Source organism: Chiloscyllium plagiosum, chromosome 42, assembly GCF_004010195.1.
Source record: "Chiloscyllium plagiosum isolate BGI_BamShark_2017 chromosome 42, ASM401019v2, whole genome shotgun sequence".
NCBI classification, from domain to species: domain Eukaryota; kingdom Metazoa; phylum Chordata; class Chondrichthyes; order Orectolobiformes; family Hemiscylliidae; genus Chiloscyllium; species Chiloscyllium plagiosum.
Window position 1 is genome coordinate 4012472 of NC_057751.1, and position 13371 is coordinate 4025842.

Consider the following 13371-nt stretch of genomic DNA (forward strand, 5'->3'; position numbering starts at 1 on the left):
GTCATTGAACTGTAATAACTCCCTATTCTAAAGGGTTATCTATTCGAAGTACAGCCAACTTTAGTGTTAATTTATAATTCCTGCTATTTGTTTTCCACTTTTCTCTTCTCACCTGAAAAAATGTTAGAGATAGGTCATTGACAGGATAGCCCTTCAAAACATAAAACTATAAGACACAGGAGCAGAAATCAGACCATTCAGCACATCAAGTCTGCTCTGCCATTCAATCACGGCTGATAAGCTTCTCAACCCCATTCTCCAGTTTTCTCCCCATAACCCTTGATCCCCTGGACAATCAAGAATCTATGGCCATCTTAAATATACTCAGTGACCTGGCACCCACAGCTTTCTATGGCAGTGAATTCCATAGATTCACCACACTCTGGCTGAAGATGTTTTTCCTCATCTCCAGGCTAAAAGGTCTTCCTTTACTCTAAAGATGTGCCCTCGAGTCCTAATCTCTCCTATCAATGGAAACATCTTCATAACATCCACTCTGTCCAGGCCATTCAGTATTCTGTAAGTTTCAATTAGATCCCCCCTCATCCTTCTGAACTTCATAGAGTATAGTCCCCAAGTTCTCACATGTTCAGCTTTTCATGCCTGGGTCCATTCTCGTGAACATCCTCCAAACCCGTTCGAGGGCCAGTACATCCTTCCTGAGATATGCGGCCCAAAACTGCGCACAATACTCCAAATCTGGTTTGACCAGAGACTTTTAAAGCTTCAGAGATACATTTCTGCTTTCATATTGAAGTCCTCTCAAAATAAATGCCAACATTGCATTTGCCTTCCTAACTACTGACTCAACATGCAAATTTATCTTGTGAGAATCCGAGACTAGAACTCCCAAGTCTCTACACTTCAGAATTTTCACCCCATTTAGAAAAGAGTCCATGCTTCTATTCTTCGAAGTGCATGACCTCACACTTTCCCAAGATGTACTCCGTCTACCAGTTCTTTGCCCACTCTCATAACCTGTCCAAATCGTTCTGCAGTCTCCCTACCTCCTCAATGTCACCTGCCCCTCTACCTATCTTTGTATCATCTGCAAACTCAGCCAGATTGCCTTCAGTTCCTTCTCATAGATTATTAATTTATAAAGTGAAAAGGTATGGTCCCAATACTGAGCCATGCGGAACACCACTTGTCACTGACTGCCATCCTGAGAAAGACCTTGGATCCCCACTCTCTGATTTCTGAGAGACAGCCAATCTTCTATGCATGCTTGCACCTTGCCTCTGACACCAGGGGCCCTTATCTTACTCAGTAGCCTCCAGTGCAGCATCTTGTCAAAGGCCTTCTTGCAGTCCAGGTAGACAACACCCATTGGCTCTCTTTGGTCTTACATGCTCGTTACCTTGGCAAAACAGTCTAGCATATTTGTCAGACATGACCTCCCCTTGATGAAACCATGCTGAGTTTTCCCTATTTTACCATACACTTGCAAATATTCAGAAATCTCATCCTTCACAATGGATTCCAAAATCTTAAAGGAGAAAGTGAGGACTGCAGATGCTGGAGATCAGAGCTGAAAATGTGTTGCTGGAAAAGTGCAGCAGGTCAGGCAGCATCCAAGGAACAGGAGAATCGACGTTTCGGGCATTAGCCCTTCTTCAGGAATGAGGAAAGTGTGTCCAGCAGGCTAAGATAAAAGGTAGGGAGGAGGGACTTGGGGGAGGGGCGTTGGAAATGAGATAGGTGGAAGGAGGTCAAGGTGAGGGTGACAGGCTGGAGTGGGGTGGGGGCGGAGAGGTCAGGAAGAAGATTGCAGGTTGGGAAGGCGGTGCTGAGTTTGAGGGATTTGACTGAGACAAGGTGGGGGGAGGGGAAATGAGGAAACTGGAGAAATCTGAGTTCATCCCTTGTGGTTGGAGGGTTCCTAGGCGGAAGATGAGGTGCTCTTCCTCCAACCGTCGTGTTGCCCCCACCCCACTCCGGCCTATCACCCTCACCTTGACCTCCTTCCACCTATCGCATTTCCAACGCCCCTTCCCCAAGTCCCTCCTCCCTACCTTTTATCTTAGCCTGCTGGACACACTTTCCTCATTTCTGAAGAAGGGCTTATTCCCGAAACGTTGATTCTCCTGTTCCTCCCTGACCTGCTGCACTTTTCCAGCAACACATTTTCAATTCCAAAATCTTACCCATGACTGAGGTTCGGCTGATGGGCGTGTAATTTTCTATCTTTTGCCTTACTCCCTTTTTAACAGGGTGTCATGTTCGCGATTTTCCAGTTCTCTGGGACCCTCCTAGACTCCAGCAATTCCTGAAAGATCGCCACTAACACCTCCACCTTCTCTTCGACTATCTACTTTGGAACTGTGCCGTGTTGTCCATCTGGTCGAGGTTATTTATCCATCTTCAGGCCATTCAGTTTTTCTAGCACCTTATCCTTGGCGATGGCGACCATAGTCAGCTCTGCTCCCTCACTCTCCTGAATTTTTAAGATATTACTCATGTCTTCCACCATGAAGACTGGCGTGAAGTAATTATTCAGTTAATCCACCAATTCTTTGTTCCCCAATACTATCTCTCCAGCGGCCCAATGTCCACTTTTGCTTCTCTTTTGCCTTTTATATATCTAAAGAGACTCTTACAGTCTTCCTTTATATTACCAACTAGTGTACCCTCATATTTAATCTTCTCCCTCCTTATTTCATTTTTTTATTGCCCTCTGGTGGTCATTATAAGCTTCCCAATCCTCTGGTTTCCCACTGCTCTTTGCCACATTATATGCTTTCTCGTTTGCTTTTTTGCTATTCCTGTCAGCCATAGTTGCCTCATCCTCCCTGTACCATGCTTCTTTCTTCTAGGGATGAATTTTTGCTGTGTCTCCTGATGTAATCCCAGAAACTCCTGCCATTACTGTTCCACTGTCTTTCTTGCTGGGCTCCTCTCTCAGTCAATTCTGCCCAGCTCCTCCCTTATGCCTCATCTATTCAATTCTAATAGTGTTACCTCGAATTCCTTCTGATGCCTCTCATATTGCTGTAGCTATTTGTACCAAAAGTAATAACAGCACTACAAGTCATGTTTATGTGATACCTTGTTAGCTTGAACAAATTTTACACGTGGTTCTCCCCATTCTTTACTCAGCAGTCTTCGAAACTGACGGCATCTTGGGATGACAGTGCAGGCTGCATTTCCCAAATCTGGATAAATCACAACGAGCTCCCCTCTAAAAATAAACAAAATATTTTAATAATTGCCAACAGAAGGGAAAGTGCAGAATTTTAAAATTCTCGAAAGGTTTTATTTCAAATGATGAAAAAATCCCAACTTCTATTTTAATAAACTCTCCTGTCACAGAGATTCTCCAATATCTGAGGAAGGGTCACTGGACCTGTAAGGTTCGTTCTGATTTCTCTCCACAGATAATGCCAGACCTGCTGACCTGTCACAGCAATTTCTGTTTTTTCCATGTGATAACTTTGTTCATTATAACCACCAAACAGTGGAAATGGGTTCCTACCTCTAGGCCAGTAGGGCCAGGTTCATGATTTATCTGCCCCAGAGGTTTGCCATAACAGTACCAAACTAAATGTGGAACACTAGGAACAACACAAATCGAATTTGGTCTTTAGCAAGTGAAAATGTAAAACACCTTGCCAAGGGTTCCAATGTTCCTGCTCAGATCATCAAAAGCATGACAAAAATTGCCCTTGACTGTGTTAAGTTCAAAGCTCACATCAAGATTTAAGTATATTGTCTCATTGAATATTCTTGTTTAATACCTTCAAAAGAATTCCAATATTCAAACCTCTGTCTGTTGCCTGTGTCCGAAGTAGCAGGGTTTCAAACAGCCCTGTTTTTTGTCTCTGACCAGACCCTGGTTTGGCAACATTTCCATTTGAACATTCACAGCCTTTTATTTTCAAATCAAAAAGCTGTCCCCTGCTGCACTGAGGTCTCTGAGATTGTCTCATGCTCGTCTCTTAAGTATTACCCAAAAGACTTAGCGCCGCCAAAGTCACAATCTCTGGAATTCCCTCCCTACATCTCACCAGGCCTTTTGCTCCTTCTTCCTTCATAACGTCCCTCAAAAATCTAACTCTTCAGTAAAGATTTAAATCAATTGGTCACATATACCCTTATGTCACACTGTCAAATCTTGCCTTATAATATTCCTGTGAAGTGCCTTGGATAGTTTTAACACATTAAAGGCACATTATACATGCAACGCACTGGTGTTTCACAATGTTTTGCTGTCAAAACTATTGAACTTCTGGAAAAGTCATCTTCGATCCCATCAATTTATTTAAGTTATTTAAGTGAAAGTTAAAGAACCACAGTATTGCTTGCAGAAGAATGGGGAACTCTTCTCATGGACTGACGAGCTTCTTATCCTCTGACAATAATATCAAATGGGAAATCACCAGTCTTTCATCTCCTTCTGGCTTGTGAATTATATTGCTGTCTCAAAGAGATGCATATACACGTTATGTTACATGTAACATGTTCTATTTATACAATGTTTTTACTTGTTACACAAGATGCCATTACAGGGCAAGGACGAAACATGTGATGGCTGTATCTGATACTTAAGAACAACTGCACACTGTAATTACAGGACAGAAAAGAATGGTGAGATGGTGACAGAGTGAAATAGCAAAATCTTTGTTGTTATTAGGAGCCATATCTATATTTAGTTAATTCTTTATCAGTGGACCAAACTCTATTGATCCTTGAAAGCCACTCCAGAGAAACAAAAAGATATTGTTTTGAATTAAACAAGGAGGCAGAACCCAAAGTCAAGGTTCAGGTTTAACCGAGAGTGGAAATATGGAACTAATCAATCATTTATTACATCGAATTCAGAGTCTCAAAAACGTTCAACTGCAAACAAAAATCTCCTTTGTCTTAGTTATAGCAAATGCCAGAGGTGCAATTGAGAATGAAAAAATACAAAGCACATCTGTACCACCCTGTGGCACAAATTAGGTACTACAGGCTCACAGTCTTTGAAACATAAACTAAATCATTGAATAGTTCGTGTTAAAGTGGACAGGACAGCATCTTCCAATGAAATGCTAAAGGAAGGACTACTATCCACTTCAAGATTTAGACTGCAAGAACACAGGAATTACCTTTGCTGATGTTGTTGTCACTGAGACAGGATGAGTTAATTAGCTCAGCATTTAATGTCATCATCACCCAGTCGTGTGCCACAATTAACAAAATAAGGGGACAGCGAGGAACATGACTGCCATGAAAGTGATAATCAGAAACCTTCAAATGAAAACATCATTGATTTCCGAAAGGCTGCTGTTAACAGTACTTCGAATGGGAGGGCTGGGAGACTTCTGGAAACAATCATTCAATACAAAATGAATATTTCCTTGGGCAAACACGGGTCAAAGAAAACATGCATGAAAATTCATGAAAAATGAACAAACCTTATGAAAAATCATATTTTGACTAAATTGCTAGATTTTTCTTTGAAGAAATAACAGTTGGTAAGGGCAATGCTATTGACATGGATGGCATGGACTTCCAGGACACATGCTCAAAGACACATATATCGATGGGTAAAGTGTTTGCTCTACAAAGGTCAGTAAAGAATCTACAAACATTGAAGAAAACTTTACTAAGATCTTAACAAGGAGGGTGGTGTTGTGTGGGGAAGTTGCTGTCGTGAACAACAATTGAAGAATTGAAGAAGGTTTTACGATTGTTCGGGATACTGAAGAAACATCTAACACAGATACTCAGGTTATGAAGAGATATGAGCTGAAAATGTGTTGCTGGAAAAGCGCAGCAGGTCAGGCAGCATCCAAGGAGCAGGAGAATCGACGTTTTGGGCATGAGCCCTTCTTCTGCTCGATTCTCCTGCTCCTTGGATGCTGCCTGACCTGCTGCGCTTTTCCAGCAACACATTTTCAGCTCTGATCTCCAGCATCTGCAGTCCTCACTTTCTCCTCTTATGAAGAGGTATGCCATGATCAGTAATGACAGTTTTTTTTAAATTCAACAGAGAGACAGTAACCATTTAAGATATAGCAAAAAAACTTGATAGCTGCTTCCAAATGAGAAATATAAAAGTAGCACGAAAGTAAGAAAGTGACATGAGATTTGAAGGTTCATGAAGAGAAAAGCACTGGGTCCTTTTTAGAGAGTCATAAAAGTCATAATTTTCTTTCTTTTGTCTCATCTACCCAAAATTAATACAATCCAAGTTCACTGATAGTTGGTGCTCAGCATTTATAAGGAATTCTACTGTCAAACACACAATTCTTTGACCTGTATTTTTCCAAAACTATAATTTCACTAAACATTAAAAGTACCAGTACAATCAGAACCATGATGCTATATCCAAATCCTTAACAGATCATTTCAAAATTATAATTTATAATTTACTTGTCTCATAGACCAACTGAAAATCAAAAGCACAAATTATGCACAATACTTAGAAATAATAACTTATCCATAACAATATGTCTTCAACAAGACTTAGAAACAGTAATCTGTTACAAAATGTACAAATCCATAGTTTTTGCACTATGACCAACAAGTATAATGATCTTGCAAGTGCAGTAATTTATGATGTCTCTGCCCCACGTGTGTTTGTGCACGTGCACGTCTTATTCACTGCAAAGTTCAGGTTCAGTCTATTCAAACAGTTCACTGCATCTCACAGAAGCCGTCCTTCTCACTCTGCAAAGAGACTTTACTTTCAATCTAATGCACTGCAGAAAAAACAATTTTTAGAGCTTTAGCTTGCCTATTATTGCCACTTTGCAGAGATTTCGGAACTAGGGGACATAGTCTGAGAATTAGGGCCAAGCTGTTCAAGAGAGATGTTAGCAAGTACTTCAACACAAAGTGTAGTAGAGGCTTGAAACTCTCTTTCACAAAGGGTGGTCGATGCTGCATCAGTTGTTACTTTTAAAACTGAGAGAGAAGACTTTTTTATTAAGGTATTAAGGGATATGGACCACAGGCAGATATTTGGAGTTAAGTTGCAGATCAGCCATGATCTCACTGAATGATGAAAAGGATGAATGGCTGACTCTTGCTCCTATATTCAATTATCACTTTATTATCCTTCGCACCACTGTTGTGTGTGCTTCAGTTAATTGCTTAACATGATGCCTACACTTCAATTATATTGTGAAGCCCTGTCTCTCATTGCTGAGTGTAGAATGACTCTGTCAGCTTCTGGTAACTGTTCTAGGATATTCCTGGATGCTGACTGTTCCAGTACATTGATATGCATAAAATGGCAAACAGGAATAAGTTGGCCGAAGAGTCAACAAGATATTTCTGCAAACTTAATAATGGTCTGCAGAAGATTACATCAGACCTCACAGAATGCCACAAAATCAGCTTCCTTGGCCTTCATGAAATCAAACAGGAGCAAAAGAACTTATCTCAATGAACACTTCTTCAATGTTAAGTGGATGATGCAGTTTCTTTACCTTATCTATTCTTCTGTAATTATCATCTGTGTATCATTCCAATTTACAATATTCATTACTGATCATTCACCAAGTGTTTCAATTGTTGAACTGTCCAGTGTGAGACAAAGATTTTTGATACGGACTCCTCACTTGATTTATTCCTGACAGGCGTTGTTTTTCCACATTCAAATAATCACAGGAATAAAGATAAATCACTCCAGGGGATACACAAACAAATGAACATCCAACTAAAAAAAAATGACAAAAGGTAGATATTGGGCTAATTGTGAACAGCACGCACTACAACGTATTAAACTTCGCTTGCTTTTCAGCCAAATCTCTAACAATGTTAAAAATGTCTCTTTCAATCAGAATATCACCAGTGTAACATGACTATGAGCTGTGTGAGTACGAATTTCAACCAACTGCTTTTCCCCAGTTGTGATTTACAATGTCTCAAAGAAGAGGGCCGAAGGGCCTGTACCACATTGTAACATTCTATGAGTGGAAGCTCATTTCATCAGCTGATCACATGCTAAGACTGGAGTTACTCAATCATACTTTTGGTCTTACTTGCCTGCAAATGCTGTTGTCACTCATTTTTTCAATAATACACATAGTTTCTTCGTCATTCATCAAAGAAGCAACTCTCTGATAATAGACAATGTCCAGTCCAACCAACAGAAGAAGAATCACAGGCCACTTCATGCTGAAAAAAAAGAAAATCTATACTTATTCCTCAAGTGCCTGTCAAACATTATGCATGAAAGACTCTTTAACACATAGAAACATGAAGTCGAGACATGTACAATCTGAAAGTGCAGCCCTAAATTTGACAGGAAATTACATATTCAGATCATGCTAAGAGCTTTCTTCCAGAACATACTATATTTCAGAAAGAAAAAAAAGTTTTGTCAACAGTCCCAAAAATGTTTTAGACTTTACTTTCCCCGCATTACTTTTCCAAAAATGCTTTTCTCACTTCAGACAAGTACCACTTTGTCGCAGTCCCTAATTAATAATGTGGTGATAGTTTCAAATTCCAACAACTCCCATCAATCCACCAACTTGCTTGATGTTTATTGGACAGAGCTGTGAGCCAATGTAATTGGGGGCAGGCACGTTGGCAAAGATTTGTCAGCTTCAATTTGTATCATTTGTTCCATCACTTTATAACCCAACTGATTCAAGATCTAAAGTTGAAATTGCTGGAAAAGCTCAGCAGGTCTGGTAGCACCTGTGGAGAGAAATTAGAGTTAAGGTTTTAATTTCAGTCACCCTCCTTCAAAACTGAATAGTAGAGGATCACTGGACCTGAAATACTCACGTTGATTTCTGTCCACAGATGCTGCCAGACCTGCTGAGCTTTTCTAGCAATTGCTGTTTTTATTTCTGATTTCCAGCATCTGCAGTTCATTTGGTTTTTATTTAGACTCATGATCAAGTTCAACATTTTTAGGACACAACCAGGGATCCCAATATTTCACAAAGAACATGCTGTTCTCCTGTTATCATTTTATACCCATTTTGATCCACTGTTTGTCTCTTGACTTATTCTATTACCATCACCTTTTTCCATCTTAATAAATCTTGCGTCATTTAATCTTTCCCTCACTTCACTCATTCAAAGTTTACTTTTGGGTGTATTCTTCCCTGCACCACGAAACTTGGCTTTAAATCTCAACTGACTTTTCATACAAAAGGTCACCAATATGGAATGTTTATGCTATGTCTCTCCACAAATGCTGCTTGACCTACTGGTATTTCAAACAAGTTCTGAATATATTTCAGATCTGCAATACTTGGATCTATAGTAATTTTGACTGTGTGTTTGATAACAGTTTCTGGCACCTTCCAAACCCAGTCTGAACATATTCAAAATGTCTATCTCAGCACACAATGCATCAGTGGGCCCTCAAGTTCTTTTTCATGTTCCTTTTAGTGAAATACAGAAATGCCAGCTGATAGACCAAACCAAGTCACCCACAGTACCAGTACATCACGTGATGCCAAACTTTTGATGTTCGAACTGATGTCAAATACAGTGCATTTCAAAACGGCAAAGCTAAAGCATTCACCTTTGCTGAAGACAAGTGTGACTGGTGTCAATTTGTCAGGCCACCACAAGCAGCCTCTTCAGCTCCAAGTCTGAGGAAGGAAAAATATCAACTGACTATAAGGCATTTTGGGTTGCTCTGAAGTTGTTAAAGATGCTTCTAAATGCTTATTCTTTTCTCTTATTTGTAATCCCTGCTGCACGTATACATACATCACAATCAAATGAGAACAAAGTCAACTTCAGGTAACACCTGCTCCACCTTCAGAAAAATGGAGAATTTGTTTAAAAAAATGGAATGCAACCTCAATCAAATGGACTGTTTTCCTCTCTTCAATTCCCATTGCTGCAAGCTGTGAAGTATAATAAGTTGTTAAGAGTTTACACATTTTATCAAATCACATAATTTGTCCGAAGGTAAGATTGCACTATGCAACTGTACAATATTGAAACATATTTTGCTTCAGTTACAGGGCAATATTATAACTGCTTTACAGTAAGACTATAGAATTGTTCCTTAAAGTCATCAACTTCCTCACACCAGTTCCAGTTATCATTGCTCCCATGAACAACTCAAAATACTGCATTTCAATTTCCCCTCAAATACTACTCAGCCAACTCTCAAATTAATTATCACTTGCCTTTTTTATCCTCTCAAAATGAATATGTTTTGTGACCACACTTTCCAGAGCTTCTACTCCCCAAATTAAATAGCTATTATTCCTCCAATATAGATTATGCAAATTCACAATTAATTAGAAATTGCAATGTATTCAACCATCAGTGTTGTTTAAATAACTTGGAGTTTATAAAGCCATCAGATGTTCCTTCTTTTCCAGAGTGACAATACCATCCCATAACTATCCTGTTTTTAAGTTTAATTTAAATACAAGCATGAAGAAAGCATTCTGAACAACATTTATATTATTTCCCTAGCCTTGGTGATTGTTGTGTATCTATTTTTTCCTAAGGGTGTTGAATGTATTTGCAAGGCTTTTGTTCATAAACTTTATACTTATGCTGAAGTTGCATTTTAAATAAATTAGGGGTCTTGATTTGTAGCAAAAGATAAGATTTTAACACATGGCTAGTCCAAAGGCCTTTATTCCACTGCCATCATGGCATTACAAACATGAAGGGAAATTAAAGATAAAATATGAGCGTTTTAAAGAATAGAGATGAACAAACCCTCTGATTTCCAATTAGCTGAGGAATCTTTTGTCCAGATGCTCCCTTTTCCCATCAGCGCTCCTTCCAAAGACACCATTTCTCCCCCCAACAAGAGTCCATTGGATTGCTCCAGCTACCCTGTTTCACCATTCACACTGACTGGACGAAGATCTGGCAAACAGCTCAGCTCCACTGCCTAAAGCCATTCATGGCTATCACGATCTGCTGCTCGAAGTCTTGTACATTCAGAAACCAAAGTGATTTGTTTCTAATACTGAGCTACATTCAGCATGATCTGTACATATCAGGCACAAACATCTCCCCTGTAAAATGTGAACTTCATTGCGACCAGTGGAGGAATGGAACAAGGTTTTAGTTCACCCCACCTCACTCAGTTGTAACAACTCATACTGCACATGAGAGTTTGTAATAACCAGAGATAGGAAGAGAATTTGTCTCCACATATGTGCAAGTCCACATCCTTTAACTAATGGAACAGCTATGAGTACCACAATCAGGAATTAGCCTGGGTGATTTTAATGAGGACAAGTACTTCAAGAGTGCCCTTTGAGAATGTCCTTGACCAGCACAGCAGTTGTTTAAAGCTGAATGGCAATGCAAAAGGCTCCAGAGTTAAGATTTTGGAAGTACAGCTCTAAGTAAATTGAGGAGCTTTGCTTCATCTGGCGACGTACACAGAATAAAGGAGTATGAGGAGAGGCAACGAGGATATGAAGGAAGATCAATAAAAAGTAATGTCGGAGAGAACCTTGTCAATCATTGACCTCATGGAAATAGCAAGATGATGCAAGATGGCAAATTCGAAGGATATCCATGAACACGCTTTGGATATTTTAAAAGGAGGGTGACATAATGAGAAGACAAGAGGGCAGGAAATCCTGCAGAGGAAGTGCATGTCAAATGAAGACGAGATTTGAAATGATTGCGGATGAGAAGGTGCTCAGTGCAAAATTTGAAGGATGGAAGCAGTCAAGTTAAGATGATGAGAGCATTTTTAGAGTGTTTGGGCACTGGAGAATGAGAATACAAAACAATAGATAAGAGCAGTGAAGCACAGTAAGACACTCCACGGGTTATTGGTTATATCAATAATTTGGATGTGAATATATGGAGGTATGGGTTAGTGCAGTGATTGGAGCCAGATGGACCTCACTGACTACAAGATCTTTGATTGCGGAAGTACTGGCTGACAAATATAAAGAGGGGATTTAGAATCTCCCCAGTTCAGGGGACTGACTCCAAACTGGCTGACTGCAGCCAGTGTACTGGGCACAAGTAAATAAAGGATGACTTGGTAACGGGAGCCTGGCCTCTGTAGTTATTTTAGTTTGTACATTTGCAAATGACACCAAAATTGCTGGTATAGTGGACAGTGAAGATTATTTTAAAGGACAACAGCAGCTTGATCATGAGTTTGGGTCTTGGATTTGGGATTTGAACTGGTTTAGACAGATTTGAATAGATTTGGAGGTATGAAAAATCCTAGCAGATTAAAACACTTGCAGGTTAGTGTCCTAGATTACAGATAAAACATAGGAGACAATTTTTTTTTTATTTTCAGTGACTTGTGGTTGATTAAACCTTGAGAGAGAGAAATGGCTCTCAAAATTGCGAAAGAGTTTCTGGGATTTGAAGATGATTCTCAAATTTTCCAAAAGTATTTAGAAGGAAAAAAAAAGGCCATACTTATAGAATTAATAAATAAGTTAAATCATCAGAGACCAATGCGAAGTGTTGCATTTTTGTAAGGCAAATCAGGAGTGGGGCTTGGATAGTTATTGGTAATTCCCTGGGGAGTGTTGCCAAACAAAGAGATCTATGGGCGCAGGTGCATAGTTCCTTGAAAGTGAAGTCACATGTAGACAGGGTGGTGAAGAAGGCATTTAGCATGCTTGCCTTCATTGGTTACTACACTGAATACAGGAGTTGGGAATTCATATTGCAGCTGCACAGGACATGGGTTATGCCACGTTTGGAATACTGCATTCAATTCTAGCCTCCCTGCTACAGCAAAGATGTCATTAATCTTCAAAGGGTGCAGAAAAGGTCAATGAGGATTTTACCAGAGTTGGAGGGTATAAACTATAGGGAGAGGCTGAATAGGCTGAGGTTATTTTTCCCTACAGTATTGGGAAGTTGAAGGATGACTATTATTATGAATATGTGGGTGTACTGTACCGTTAAGAGTTAAAAGCTAGCAGAACTACCTGACAACACCAAGTGTTCCGAATAAGTAACAATGTAACACTTGGGCGAAAGCGACATTAGCTGGGTTGCCTGGAAACAAGAACACAGATTCAAATTAGGCCAATTGGTTTAAATTATACCCCGAAAAATACCAAATTCCAATCAAGTTTGAACTTAGTATATTGACATCTTAACAGCCAATGACACAATCCGATGCTTTGGGGGTATAAGACCAGAGATGGAAATGTGTTGCTGGAGAAGCGCAGCAGGTCAGGCAGCATCGAGGGAACAGGAGAATCGACGTTTCGGGCATTAGCCCTTCTTCAGGAATGAGGAAAGTTGGTCCAGCAGGCTAAGATAAAAGATAGGGAGGAGGGACTTGGGGGAGGGGCGCCGGAAATGTGATAGGTGGAAAGAGGACAAGGTGAGGGTGATAGGTCAGACTGGGGGGGGGGCGGAGAGGTCGGGAAGAAGATTGCAGGTTAGGAAGGCGGTGCTGAATTCGATGGATTTGACTGAGACAAGGTGGGGGGA

General features: G+C 40.0%; 1 protein-coding gene across 6 annotated transcripts in view; it reads right to left on the bottom strand.

Moving 5' to 3' along the window:
• Window positions 1-13371, bottom strand: part of LOC122543027 (phosphatidylethanolamine-binding protein 4) — a 465175-nt gene that overhangs the window by 440500 nt on the left and 11304 nt on the right. For 5 of the 6 annotated variants that reach the window (XM_043681207.1, XM_043681210.1, XM_043681206.1 and 2 more), the window contains exons 2-3: window positions 7981-8112; window positions 3049-3181 (exon numbers count right to left, since the gene is read on the bottom strand). In XM_043681207.1, the coding sequence (XP_043537142.1) occupies window positions 3049-3181; window positions 7981-8111 (264 nt within the window). In that variant the 5' untranslated portion in view covers window position 8112. Of the gene's footprint in view, window positions 1-3048; window positions 3182-7980; window positions 8113-9481; window positions 9545-13371 lie in introns of those variants that run through there. The other variant, XM_043681208.1, reaches the window with a different exon arrangement.